Genomic DNA, 12668 nt, shown 5'->3' with positions numbered 1-12668 from the left:
TGTGCACACCCTAAATCTATCCTGGGTTTCCTCAGGTTTAGGGTTAGCATGGGGTGGAGTGGGGTGAGGGAAGGAGGTGTGTATGTCCTGTTGTGCTCTTGGCAGTTCTTGCATGTGCACAACTATTTCATGGAATACCACCTTAAATAGCCAGGGAGCCCCCAACTTCAACTGTTGTCATTGGGGAGTTGAACACATTCTCTCCACAGTGGTGATGTGTTTGGCTGAGAGATCTACAAACACAGCTGCACCTGTGGCTGAACAAATTGCATCACACACATATCAATTTCAATATTAATCAATATTAATCAGTTGATATTAATCAGGGTGGGCTGGTGCCATCTGATGAATTGTTCAGCCCCAGGAGAACTTGATGTTCTCTCTTTAGCAGTCTCCATAATGACAGAGTGCCAATGTATAGGTGGTCTTAGTTTGCACCTAGTGTGGTCTGTGTATCATGCAGTTGCACATGCCTAGTACAGTTGAAATAGGTGATACCTAGCCATAGGTATCAGTGATAGCTTGAGACTCAAATTCTAGTTCATTTCTCTCTCTCTCTCTCTCACTCTCTCTCTCTCTCACTCACTCACACACACACCTTTGTGCATCATCTCACTTCCTAGGACATTTGCAGAACATCCCTTCTATGCAAATACTACTGTTACCAGATTTTTTTTAAACGGACTTTACTGTAAAACCCATTAGAATGATTAGTGTGCTGTGTCAGTTCTTGAACAATCCCTAAGATCCTAATTTGCGATGAGTAATAATTGTAATGCAACTCTCTTTAATTTCCCTGCAGGGGTCTCTCAAAGCCTGCAACCCTTCCCTGTGCAAAAAATCATGTCATTATCCTCAACTATGGATGGGAAGTGGGGGGAAGGATTATTATGCACTCACATTTTCAAAAGATTTGAGGACTTAGTTAGGCATCTGAAGATTTCAATAACTTCAATGTTTCAGATTTTTTTTTGCTGGATGAAAAGTGAATCTTGGGTGTTATAGAATTTAATTATCTGTCAAGTGACATATACAGGAAGTTGAAAGTGACTAATCATATTAAAAATTGATACATTTGCATATCAGGGTACTGCCAGCAACTCAGGGATATTCCAGGTACAAAAACAAAACAACTGGCTCCAGAAAGTATGCAAAACCTGAATATGGGCCAGCACACTTCAAGGCCTAGATTTCCAGCCACATGCCCAGGTGGGTGGTCATGGTAGCAGCTAAATATGTTGACCCTAACTATGAGATAAATGTTCTCATATTGCAACTGGATCATTGCTCATACTGCTCCAAGCTCTATCCAATTAAGGTTTAACCATGGCTTCGGTCTTGAGGTAGCTGGTTCTTCACTGCTTCCTAACACAAATGCAGAAGACCCTCCAAGTTACCCTATTTTCCAGGGACAGTTCCGGATTTGTAGATCTGATCCCAGAATGTCCCAGTTTTCCTTAGGACATGCCCATTTTCATCAGATGAATGTTGGAGGGTATGGAGTTTTCTGGCCCCCAAACTGTCTGAAAGCAGTCCTGTATAGGGAAGTTTTTAAATGTTTTATTATGTTTTAATATATGTTGAATACCACCCAGAGTGGCTGGGGAAACCCAGTCCGATGGGAGGGGTATAAGTAGTAAAATATAATAATAATAAAATATTGTGGGGGGCCCAGGTAAGCCCTGCCCCACATAATCAATCACATGACACGGTGCACACACACCATTTGAATGGCAATGCCCATCAACTTTGTGGGGGCCCAGCCCCCTCAAATATTTTATTGCAGGGGCCCAAGCCCCCACGGCCTCCTAGGAGTTGGCTCCTATGAGCTATACTAACATATTCCTTATTAGGAACTCTCTGGTACAACCAAGGGGATGAGCCCCACTGTGTCCATTTGCAGGCACAGTTTGCATTCAAACCACACCTGCAAATGGACATTTCCCCTTAGCAGACACTGGTTGGAATTCAACATCAGGCTATGGTGAACATCTTGTCAGGGCAAGCACTGCAGCTTGCCAGGTGGAATGATTCTCCCTTCCTTCCCCTGTAGGTTGTTCTGGGGGTTCTTCTTTTAGGGGGCTTCAGGGGAGAAAAGGGGGGAAAGACCCATTATGGGCTTGCACACTGATGGACATCATGAATCCTGCTCAATGGATCCAAACCATGGCTGCAAATGGTCTTCAAAGGAACTCACTATAATTGCCAGTAAGATGACTCTTGCGCATGTATAGCTTAGCAATGGATTTCTGTTTGCTTACTAACTAATACTGGTTTGGGGAATATTTCCTGCCAGCTCTACTCCACCATTTCTTCCCCACTTCATTTTAATTATTCCTAAATATTATAATATACTTTAAACACACACAAACACACACACCACACAGTCTTGGTCTCTTATTACACGAACCGCCTAGGATTTAGTATCTAGATTTGCTTGCATCCAATCAAACAAAAATCTGATTATATTTTGTATTTATTGCTGTAAAAACTTTTATTGTCAAAAAACCAAATGAACTGTGGAATGCTGATTTTACATTATGGGCTGTAAGTTGCCAAGCTGCTGCAAAGGGGAGGAAGTCAATATTTGCACTGACACTCTCTTAGCTTGTATCTCCTCTCTCATACTTAAGAATAAATTGATTAATTCCCGTGGTGCTGCCACTAAAACCTTATTAACACAGTGGACAGCATCCTTTTCTGCCATGAGAGTGACCAAGGGGTTTGATTCCCCAATGGGGAGGTCAAAAACTTTGATAGTGAAGGACAAGAGTTTAGTAGTAGAGCATATGCTTTGCATTCAGAATATCCTGAGTTCAATCCCTGGCATCTCCAGATAAAGCAAATCTGGTAGTAGATTGTGGTATACGTCTCAGTTTGAAACCCTAGACAACCGCTGCCGATCAGAATAAGCAATACTGGACTCCATAGTCAAACAATTTGCCCTGGTATAAGGCAATCCTAGATTCCTAAACTCCCTAAGTTCCATATAAGTGAAGCAAATTCCAGTCAATGATCAGAGAACTGCTGTCTATAGGAGAGATGAAAGTGAATCCACAAAATTCACGTACATCTGCAATCTGGCTCATTTCTTTCTGCAAGTAACACCATAAATGCAGTTATCAAGTACATTTGACCAGGGTGTTTTCAGTGTTGCTCTTCCACCCCAAAGGCATAATTTATTGCCACTTGCTACATAAACCCCAGGACTTGAAAATAAAACCCTTCTCAAGTAAAAGCACCTCGGCTATACAGGCTTCAAGATACCTCAGTCTCACTCATAAAGTGGTTTTATAGGACCTGCAGGGGAAAGTATATCATGCTCACTTACTTCGTTAAACTACTAAAGGCTTAGAATACAATCCCTGCCTGCGCTTGATTCATTTTCCCAAGGACTTGAATCAAAAGCATTTCCGACATGCTGAAGGCAAAGCAGAGACAACATAATGTGAGTGGCGAGAAGGACGGAAGTCAATTGCACCCCCTGCTTTGTGCCCCCTGCTTCCTCCGACAAAAAAATAAGCTCTTCCTGCCTAACTTGAGCATGAGGATAAAGAACCACAAGGCAGTAACCAACAAAGAGCAATTTTGGGACCTGAGCATTTTCTTTTACTCGGTAAGACTACTTAAAAAATAATAATACAGCTGTCTAGCCTTCATGGTTTTCATTAAACATTTCAGAATAGCAAGGGAGACTTTCAAGAGAAGAAAACTCTGTGATGATCATTCAGTGGTGGTTATTGTTTTGTTTGTTAGTATGCTAAGTATTTATGTGTTTTTTGTATTGCAAACCACCCTGTAATCCTTGGATGAAGGGAGGCATAGAAATCCAATCATTCAATAATAAATAAATACAAACTCAAATATGAAAAGGGCCTTATATGAATAGTCCTAAACTAACCCTGGAAACTCACAAAGCAAATGAGTAAGTTGCATGGTGCCAAGTACACCAAACTCCTGAAATCCCCAACAGTAGGATAGTTCATCAATGGAGGCACTGCAGAGTTAGGAATTGATCAACGGCATGACACTGATTTCAGCGAACATCAGTAAAGAGTAAAATAAGTAAATACATGATTTGAAGCACTTACTCTCTGCGGGCTCTTTAGATCTTCTTCCGCTGGAGGATTTCCTCAGTAAGCTCCGTCCTGAGGTAAAAAGGCTAGTTAATTCCTCTAGAGGACTGGTAGGTGTTCTAGAACGGGAACTACTTTGCGATGATGACCCGTAGGTATTGACAGAGGTGTTTACCATTTTCCCTCCTTCTTGCAATATGTTTCTGGCTGTAGAGTGAGGCACTGATGGAGAACTTCTTGAGAGACTTCCTGAATGTACAGAATCGTAAGGAGGAGGTCTTTTGAGACTTAAGGGAGTAAGTGACCGACCCATATTCACAGGAGAGGGGGAGGCAGAGTGGCTTTTAGGATAGCCATGCGGAGACTGTGTTCTGTATAAGGTAGAAGGATGTGGAGGAGAAGAAGAATGTCCTGGAGTACTAGTTCCATGAGATGCTGTCTGGTCTTTCTCCAGTTTTTGATGACTTGGAGTATGAGGTGGCAATGATGATGGAGAAGCTCCAGCTTGTTGCTTGATATAAGACACATTTTCTAGCACAGGAAGCTTTATGACTTCCAGTGGTGTTAAAGGAGATTCATCAGAATTTGGGGAGCATTGCACTGGTGCAGGTGGAAATACCAGGAGTGGAGGTCTATGAGAAAGCAAATTTGGAAATGGTGGGGGTATATCACAAAGAACACCCTTGGGAGTGGATGGCACTGAGGACTTGGTGAAATCAAGGTCAGGCACTGTGGGAGTAGCACACTGAGAAGAACAGCTGTGATGGTCATACTCACATGGACATTTTGAATCTTGGCCTCCATCATCAAAGATGGGGTATTTCATTTCCTCATATACTGCCTCACTTTGATCCTCCTCATCTTTTTTGAAGTCTCTAAGTATATTTCCAACCATTTCGATATAAACCGGTTCTTCTTCCTCAGTATCTGGAGCAGGACTGCTGACCTGTGATAAGGAGGTATCCCTGCTTAGGGTTGACTTTGTGGGGCCATGTTTTTTGATGTATGTCTCATCAAAAGATGCACTTAGCTGAGTGTTTGGGTTCCGTTTCGGCTTAGGGGGAGGAACCTTCTTTGTATATTCATCGCTGTGAGGCCTTGGTTTGGCCGACACTGCAAAGGAACCAAAATACACATCGATCAGATGTTTAGTTAAAACATTGTCCACCTTTCAAACACCTGTAGTTTAGCTACTCTGTTTTTACACCTGATTTGTTTCATCATTTTTCCTGAACTGGAAGCAAACATTTGACAAAACACCATTCAGACTTCAGGAAGCTCACTGGTATTTTAGATTTAATCTCCAGTGTTCAAAAATGATATTGTTTCAGGATAACTAACGTAAATGTGCCTCATGTTGTGCAGTAACCTTTGCTGATCACCTAAGTATTTTTAGATGAACTTGGGAGATCTAATCTTTTAACATCCTAAGGCTGCAATCCTATATCTACTTATATGACAGTACACATCCATTAAACTGAATGGGGAAATGAGCAGACATGCTTATTGACCATAGCTTATTCTGTAGCCTTTAAAACAGGCTTCCTCAACCTCAGCTCTCCAGATGTTTTTGGCCTACAACTCCCATGATCCCTAGCTAGCAGGACCAGTAGTCAGGGATGATGGGAATTGTAGTCTCAAAACATCTGGAGGGCTGAGGTTGAGGAAGCCTGCTTTAAAACAACATCTTTCTGCTTGCTTTAGGAAGTACAGAGCTTTAGAATGACAATTAGATAAATGGCAATTAGATCGGGAGGAGCTGAATTTAACCAAGTTTCATTAAAAAAGCAGAAACAAATTGAGATAACCATAGAAATTTACATAAACTGCTTTCTTGATTATTCTGTAGAGATTAATTTGTATGAAATCCTTGACCTTTCTATTCAAATGATCCCAAAGCAATGTTTTTATTTGCAGTTTCAAAGACAGTCCAATATGTTGTTCCTGGGTTTATATTTGTAAAAAAACATGTAAGATCCTGGGATACACTGAGCCTTCTAGACTTCCACTGAAGCCTTTACAATACATTCATATGCATAGAGTCATAGAATGATAGAGTTGGAAGGGACCCAACATCTACTACAACCCCCTGCAATGTAAGAATCTTTAGCTGTGATGACAGTTAGCATGCATTTGAAACAGGCAGACACTGGTTAATTTTTAGACCCAAGTCTATTTCTGCTATATGTGGTAGTGGTCTTCTTCCCCTACACTGTTTGTCATCTGTAAATGCCATGTGAAAAAGAAGACATGAATCAATCATGGCATCCCCATGTGTATCTGAAGCATGTTCTGCAGTTTATGCTCACCGCAGGGAGTCAACTATGCGGACCAAGATGATCCTATGCCAATCCTGGCCACGTGAGTAGACTGGTGAGCAATCAAAGTGGATTCAAGTGCCAATCAGACTGGATTTCAGGAACTGGAAATAGTGCCTCCAGTTCCATAAATTAGAGTTCTCTGGATATACAGTACTTTGACAGGTGCCTATAACACAATATGCTTCAGGTCCATGTTGCTTTCCATTACACAATGAGCAGCATGGTTTAAGCTGTTGGCTTTCATTAGATGTGGCAAGTCCTGAGTAGGGACAGGAGATTGTATGAAGTGACCTTCAGGTTCCTTCCAAGCCTTCCCTTTTTTTCATTCAGTGAAAAGGTCCTTTTCTCTCCCCCACCCCCTTTACTCCAATTCCCCAACAATAATTCAGGCATTATCTGCGTTTTCTATTTTGCATTGTGCTGTGCAGTCAAGAAAAGGAAGATAACATGGTTTGAAGTGCACTGTGGAAGCGTCTGGCATTTTCTCATCTGGTGTATGAATGCCATGTTATATCATATACAGAAAACAAAATACAATTAGTGGCATAAAGGTCGGCTGACTTCACCCTCGTGCATAATATGGAAGATAGATGTCTACAAGAGGGGTCCTCCTCTCTTATCCCTTTACAAGACTCTTATATCTCTCATGCTATTGTTTGCATGAAGCAGTTTTCACAACAGAGAAAATAAAATATATATTTTAGCCTCTACCTCCCCGCCACCCCACACAAAGTCTGGGCTGTAAATATTTTATAACACAATTTATTTAAAAGGATCTATGGTGTACTTTCCTGTTATTTCAAGCCCTGCCTGAATAATCACTTACCTTCTGAGAATATTAAGAGCAAAGAAATATTGGGAAAATGAAATTTTGCTTACAGTAATCACAGAACAAAAAAAAAGTGCAGTGGTAAGTAGGCAGTTGCCGCACGTTTATGTGTAACTAATTATTGGCATAGATTGTGTGTGTGTGTGTGTGTGTGTGTGTGTGTGTGTGATATCTGGGAGCATCCTAAGGCAATGAAAAGGAATTATTTGGCAATCTATGTGCAAGTGAAAAAGGCACAACATTGCATTAGCACTGTGACATTCAGCTGACAAAGAAAACATTCAATGCATGCTGAGAACACAAACTCCCATGAATGGCTCATTCTGGCCAATTGCCATACTCAGTGATATCCACACCATCCACTGTTGTCTTTTTATAGATACTAAAACCTATCCAAGAAGAAACCTGCTGGTTTAGACCATGTACTCCAGGGCGAAAACAAATAAATCTACATCTACTCTCCCCAGACCATTCACCGGACTGAATCCAGGCTCACTGATTTCAACTTGGCTCCCAACTAAATCAATTGCACTTAAGTCATGATTAAATTGTCATACTAATTTCAGGTGGATCTAAGTTCAACTAACCTAATCTGGAACCAAGCCATATTTTTTTTTCTAAATTTCTGTTACCCACTGCCTGTCATACCCACGTTACATCTTTATTGCTAAATTAAAAAGTGTGTTAGCAATGCCACACATGTAGGTTGTTGTTTGCATGCATCCCCATACCATTAAGCACAAATTAATGTTGTTGCATATTTCAAACACACACACACACACACACACACACACACAACTTAAATAAAAGCAAACCCAAGTTTACCCTGGTTTTTTTTTTGTCACATTTGTGTGTGTGTGTGTGTTTTACACACTTTCCAGTCTCTGAAGGGAAACCACATACATTAAAATCCCCCAGGACCTTAACAATAACCCAACCTTCTACCAACATGTGTTTCCATTAGTGCATTGCTCTCGTGGGATCATTAGAAATTTGTTGAAGTATTTTTATGTTGATGTTTTGATGGATGTACCCCAACCTGAGATCATTTGATGGAGTCCAGGCTTTGAAATGTTTTAAATAAACACACACCACCATTTTAATTTAATTTATGGAATAGAACACTGTTGTTCTGCAGATAGTTTCACAGAATCCAATTCCACATTCCATTTTTCACATCATATTCCTGACACCCATATTTGGTAGGTTCATTGATATGCAACCCCAGTTTTCTTACCTGCAAATCCTTTTTGTGGGTGGGTGGAATGAAGTCCTGTAAACGAGGACTCTAAAAGAGCATATGCAGGGTGAGCTTCACCCACCTTTCCTGATGGGATGTGGGTGGGGAGCGATAATGACTGCATAACTCCCTACGAACTTAGTTGACAAGCCTTCCTAGTGTTAGCATCTTCATCCTGTCTAGATTAAGCTTCAGATTACTGATCCTTATCTATGGGAATGATACACTACAGTCTGCTGCCATACCTGAAGCTTTCCAGTAACCAGCTAAAGGAACTCGAAACAAACAAGCAAGCAAACAAGAAACAAAACAAACAAACAAACAAACAAGAAGACACATGGAGGAAGAGAGAGAGCCAATTATTTTAATAATTATTTTATTACTTTATATGGAAATTTAGGCAAAGGGAGAAGAATATTAATTAAGAAATATATGTATTTGTGGGTGGTAAATATACAAGTCTGCTCCAGAACCTAGAACTGGAATAGGAAACATGGTGTCATTCAGATCTTGTTGGTCCCATCATCTCTAACTGTTGGCCATGCTAGCCAGGGTTGATAGGAGCTGGTGACCAAGCCTATCTGGAGGTCAGTATGTTCCCTGTTCCTAACCTAGAGAGCTCAGTTCTTGAAACAGATCTGATGGCACCCCAACAGAAGAAGCAGACTGATAATGTTTAACATTTTTAAAGGAGGTATTTTTTGAAGAACAAAAGATTGGCAGAGCTTCCAGACATGCTTGCAACATGTTGCACTTAATTCTAGAAGTTCTGCATGCTCTTTGTCCTCACCGCCTTTATGGCTCCCCCTCCTTTCCTGCATAAGAATAGACTGAAATACAAAATTACGTTGTGACATTTCTATTCATGATTGCTCAGTGTGAGGGGAAAGGGCAATTAAAACAACAGCAGCAACTAGTTTGTCATTTTCTATTGTGCCTCACCTGTTTACCAGCTTTTGAGACCTCCATATGGAGTTAATTTACTGTGCAATTCAGCCCACTTAGAAGAATGACATTAAGTGCATGGGAAAATTAAACTCCTGCCTCCTCATTTATAAAGACACTATGCCAATAGGTATTTTAAACCTGAACTACCTTTCTCTCTGCTTCCCCTTAAACACACACACACACACAACCCTGAAATGAAAAAGCCATTCTCTAGAGATCTCACCTGCACACATAGCACATAGAATTAGGCTGTGGTACCACACTTACTACAGGGTGAGTCCCATTAAATTAATCAGGACCCATGTCTGCATAAACATGCTAGGATTGCATAGTTTATCAGGCTATGCTTGGGCAGATGTTGCATAGCCTATTATAGTGTGCATATGGGAGTGAATGGCTGATTTGCTCTGCTTTGAACTCCTGATCTGCATTACAGTCAAAGCTGAAAATATACAAATAACTAGGAACTGAGGAGGAATATGTTTAAAATGGGTTCATACAAGGAATCTGGCAGTTTTTTGTATGATATAGCTTTGCCCACATTGGACCACCTCTTGCATTGATCTGCCTGTATGCAAAAAGGAACAATATATTATACATATAGTACATATGAAAGAGTCAAGACCCATGTAGTGCTGTATTTCTGCAACACAATTTTTAAAGTACAGTCGTACCTAGGATCCCGAACGCCTTGGTACTTGGACTTTTTGGCTCCCAAACACCGTAAACCCAGAAATGATTGTTCCGGTTTTTGAATGTTCTTTTGGAAGCCGAACGTCTGACGGGGCTTCTGTGGCTTCCAGTTGGCTGCAGGAGCTTCCTGTAGCTAATCAGAAGCTGTGCTTTGTTTTCTGAACATTTTGGAAGTCGAATGGACTTCCGGAATGGATTCTGTTCGACTTCCAAGGTACGACTGTAATAATATATAAGAATTTTTTTATATTCTTATGTGTGTCTGCATATTGCCTGGTTTTCTTTAGAAAATCTGGAGCGTATGTGTGTACAGTATGATATGCATAATGATGCATACAATAACACACATAATAGAATTGTGTGGATTATTTTTTTTTAGCAAAATTGGTAAAAAGTCACTTGCTTCTTGTCAAGATCAAGGAGAGTGATTGGAATTAGGAAAAAATTCTGGGTTGTCCAATGCTTCCATTCTCCTCCTCTCCCTTCCTCTCCCCTCTGCTGCAGTTGCCTGCACACCCTGAAAAGCAGCTTCCGGGAGCTAGGGGGCCCTCTAGAGAAGATTTGGGGGGCACACAGAGGAAACAGAGACAGCACTGTGCTCTGGAATCAACCATCTAACTCAACACAGATTTTCAGAAAATTCCATCCCTACAAATAAGTCATTTCTACTATTACTTTTCGGCTAGTTATGGTTAGAGATGTATCAGTGGTATATCCCTGCAATTTAAAAACATAGCCTAACTACCATGATAAATGCTGAAGACTGATTAACAGCACAATTCCGTGGATGTTGGTTTGAAACTCAACCCCACAGTGCTCAGTGAAGTTGACCCCTTGTGAATAGAATTGCAGGAATTATAAATCAGCTGATAAATACCACAGTACGAAATCAAAGCCACAAATGTCAAGGTTTCCCACCCCCCAATTTTTTTTTGAAAAGGGCTTTATTTTAAAACTAAAATTGGGGTTGTTTCTATGATTTTGAGGATTGTTTCAGAAGTAGTTTTAGCTCTGTATACAACATGGATGAAGAGGTCTACCAGTCTTGAATGATGATATATTGGATGGAGCCAGACTTAGTCTGCTTGAACCAATGGAACTTAACTTAGTCATGACTAACTTGTCCTGCAGATTTCACAAGGAATGTGAAATAAAGGGGAACAAAAGCACAAAGGGTAAACACTAGAAGATCAAACCTATCCATTCTGAAGGAAATCAGCCCTGAGTGCTCACTGGAAGGACAGATCCTGAAGCTGAAGCTCCAATACTTTGACTACCTCATGAGAAGACTCCCTGGAAAAGACCCTGATGTTGGGAAAGATTGAGGGCACAAGGAGAAGGGGACGACAGAGGACGAGGTGGTTGGACAGTGTTCTTGAAGCTACCAACATGAGTCTAACCAAACTGTGGGAGACAGTGCAAGACAGGAGTGCCTGGTGTGCTGTGGTCCATGAGGTCACAAAGAGTCAGACACGACTAAACGATTCAACAACAGCAACAACAAATATCTGAGAGCTCCAGACTGCCTCATCTTCTGCATGAAACCAGGGACTCAACTAGACTGGTAAATAAAAAGCAATTTATATGCATAGTATATGCATTATAACATTGTGCTATCAGATGGCGACGTGGAGTCCTGTTTTTCTCTACCTGTTTTCCCTGTTTAAATTTACAACGCTTTAAACTGAAATGCTTCTTTGATGTGTCTAGATCCGGCCCAGCTCTCTGCCTCTCTGCTTACACCAAACTGAATTAGTTAACCTTTCCCACAATGAAGTATCCATCCACAGAGTGTTCTTGGCAAATTACAAAATGACTGATTACTCTCTCCACTTAGGGTCCTTTGCCTCTGGACTTTACACTTTAGCACCATATTTTTCATCAGGACTGTGTAACTGAACAACCTTGAACCACCACAAGAAAATAATAAAAATTCATCAAAAAGGACACTGCGTCTACAAGTTTTGTTTTCAACCAAATGGTTTGGAAAGAATTTGTTTTACGCCTTTCTTTAAAAACCCAGAGGTTTCTTTCTTTTTGGTGAGGGGGAACCCATATGTAGGGAAACTGTAAAGAGCTTAGTAGTTGGGTTTCAGATTTCTTTGAGAGTTTATTTCAGAGAGAGAGAAAATATCAGTACTTTCTGATCAAAATGTTTTCACAAAATATGATTTGTAACTGGGGAAAAAAGATTAACATTATTTACAGTTAAATACTTCATTTCCTTCTATGACCAATAATTGATGGGAATTGTTTGTGTTTCTTGGTAAACCCAAAAAGCTATTTTGGAAACAGGACAATAGATGAAGCCTACTGAAATTGGGTAGGCACAAAGCTGGCTCCAGGCTCTTTGCTGTCTGTGATAAAGAGGGTACCCCCTTTCAGTTCCACACAGGGAAGTCAGCTGCGCTGGCAATTGAATCTTGGGGCAGACCTCCTACACTTCACTACCACTTCCTGTCCCCCAGCATCTACCACCTGAGGCAGCTTTTTTCACTCTGGTAGCACCAGCCATGCAGGGTCAAAATGCGGAAAGAGTAGATCTGCAAAGCAGAAGTGCT

General features: G+C 40.8%; 1 protein-coding gene across 1 annotated transcript in view; it reads right to left on the bottom strand.

Moving 5' to 3' along the window:
- NYAP2 (neuronal tyrosine-phosphorylated phosphoinositide-3-kinase adaptor 2) overlaps positions 1-12668 on the bottom strand; it is a 134991-nt gene that overhangs the window by 42653 nt on the left and 79670 nt on the right. Inside the window, 1 exon segment of the mRNA XM_033150273.1 lies at positions 4092-5189. Coding sequence (XP_033006164.1) covers positions 4092-5189 — 1098 coding nt within the window.

Source organism: Lacerta agilis, chromosome 5 (assembly GCF_009819535.1).
Source record: "Lacerta agilis isolate rLacAgi1 chromosome 5, rLacAgi1.pri, whole genome shotgun sequence".
In the NCBI taxonomy this organism is placed as follows: Eukaryota; Metazoa; Chordata; class Lepidosauria; order Squamata; family Lacertidae; genus Lacerta; species Lacerta agilis.
This window is presented reverse-complemented; position numbering and strand designations above follow the sequence as displayed.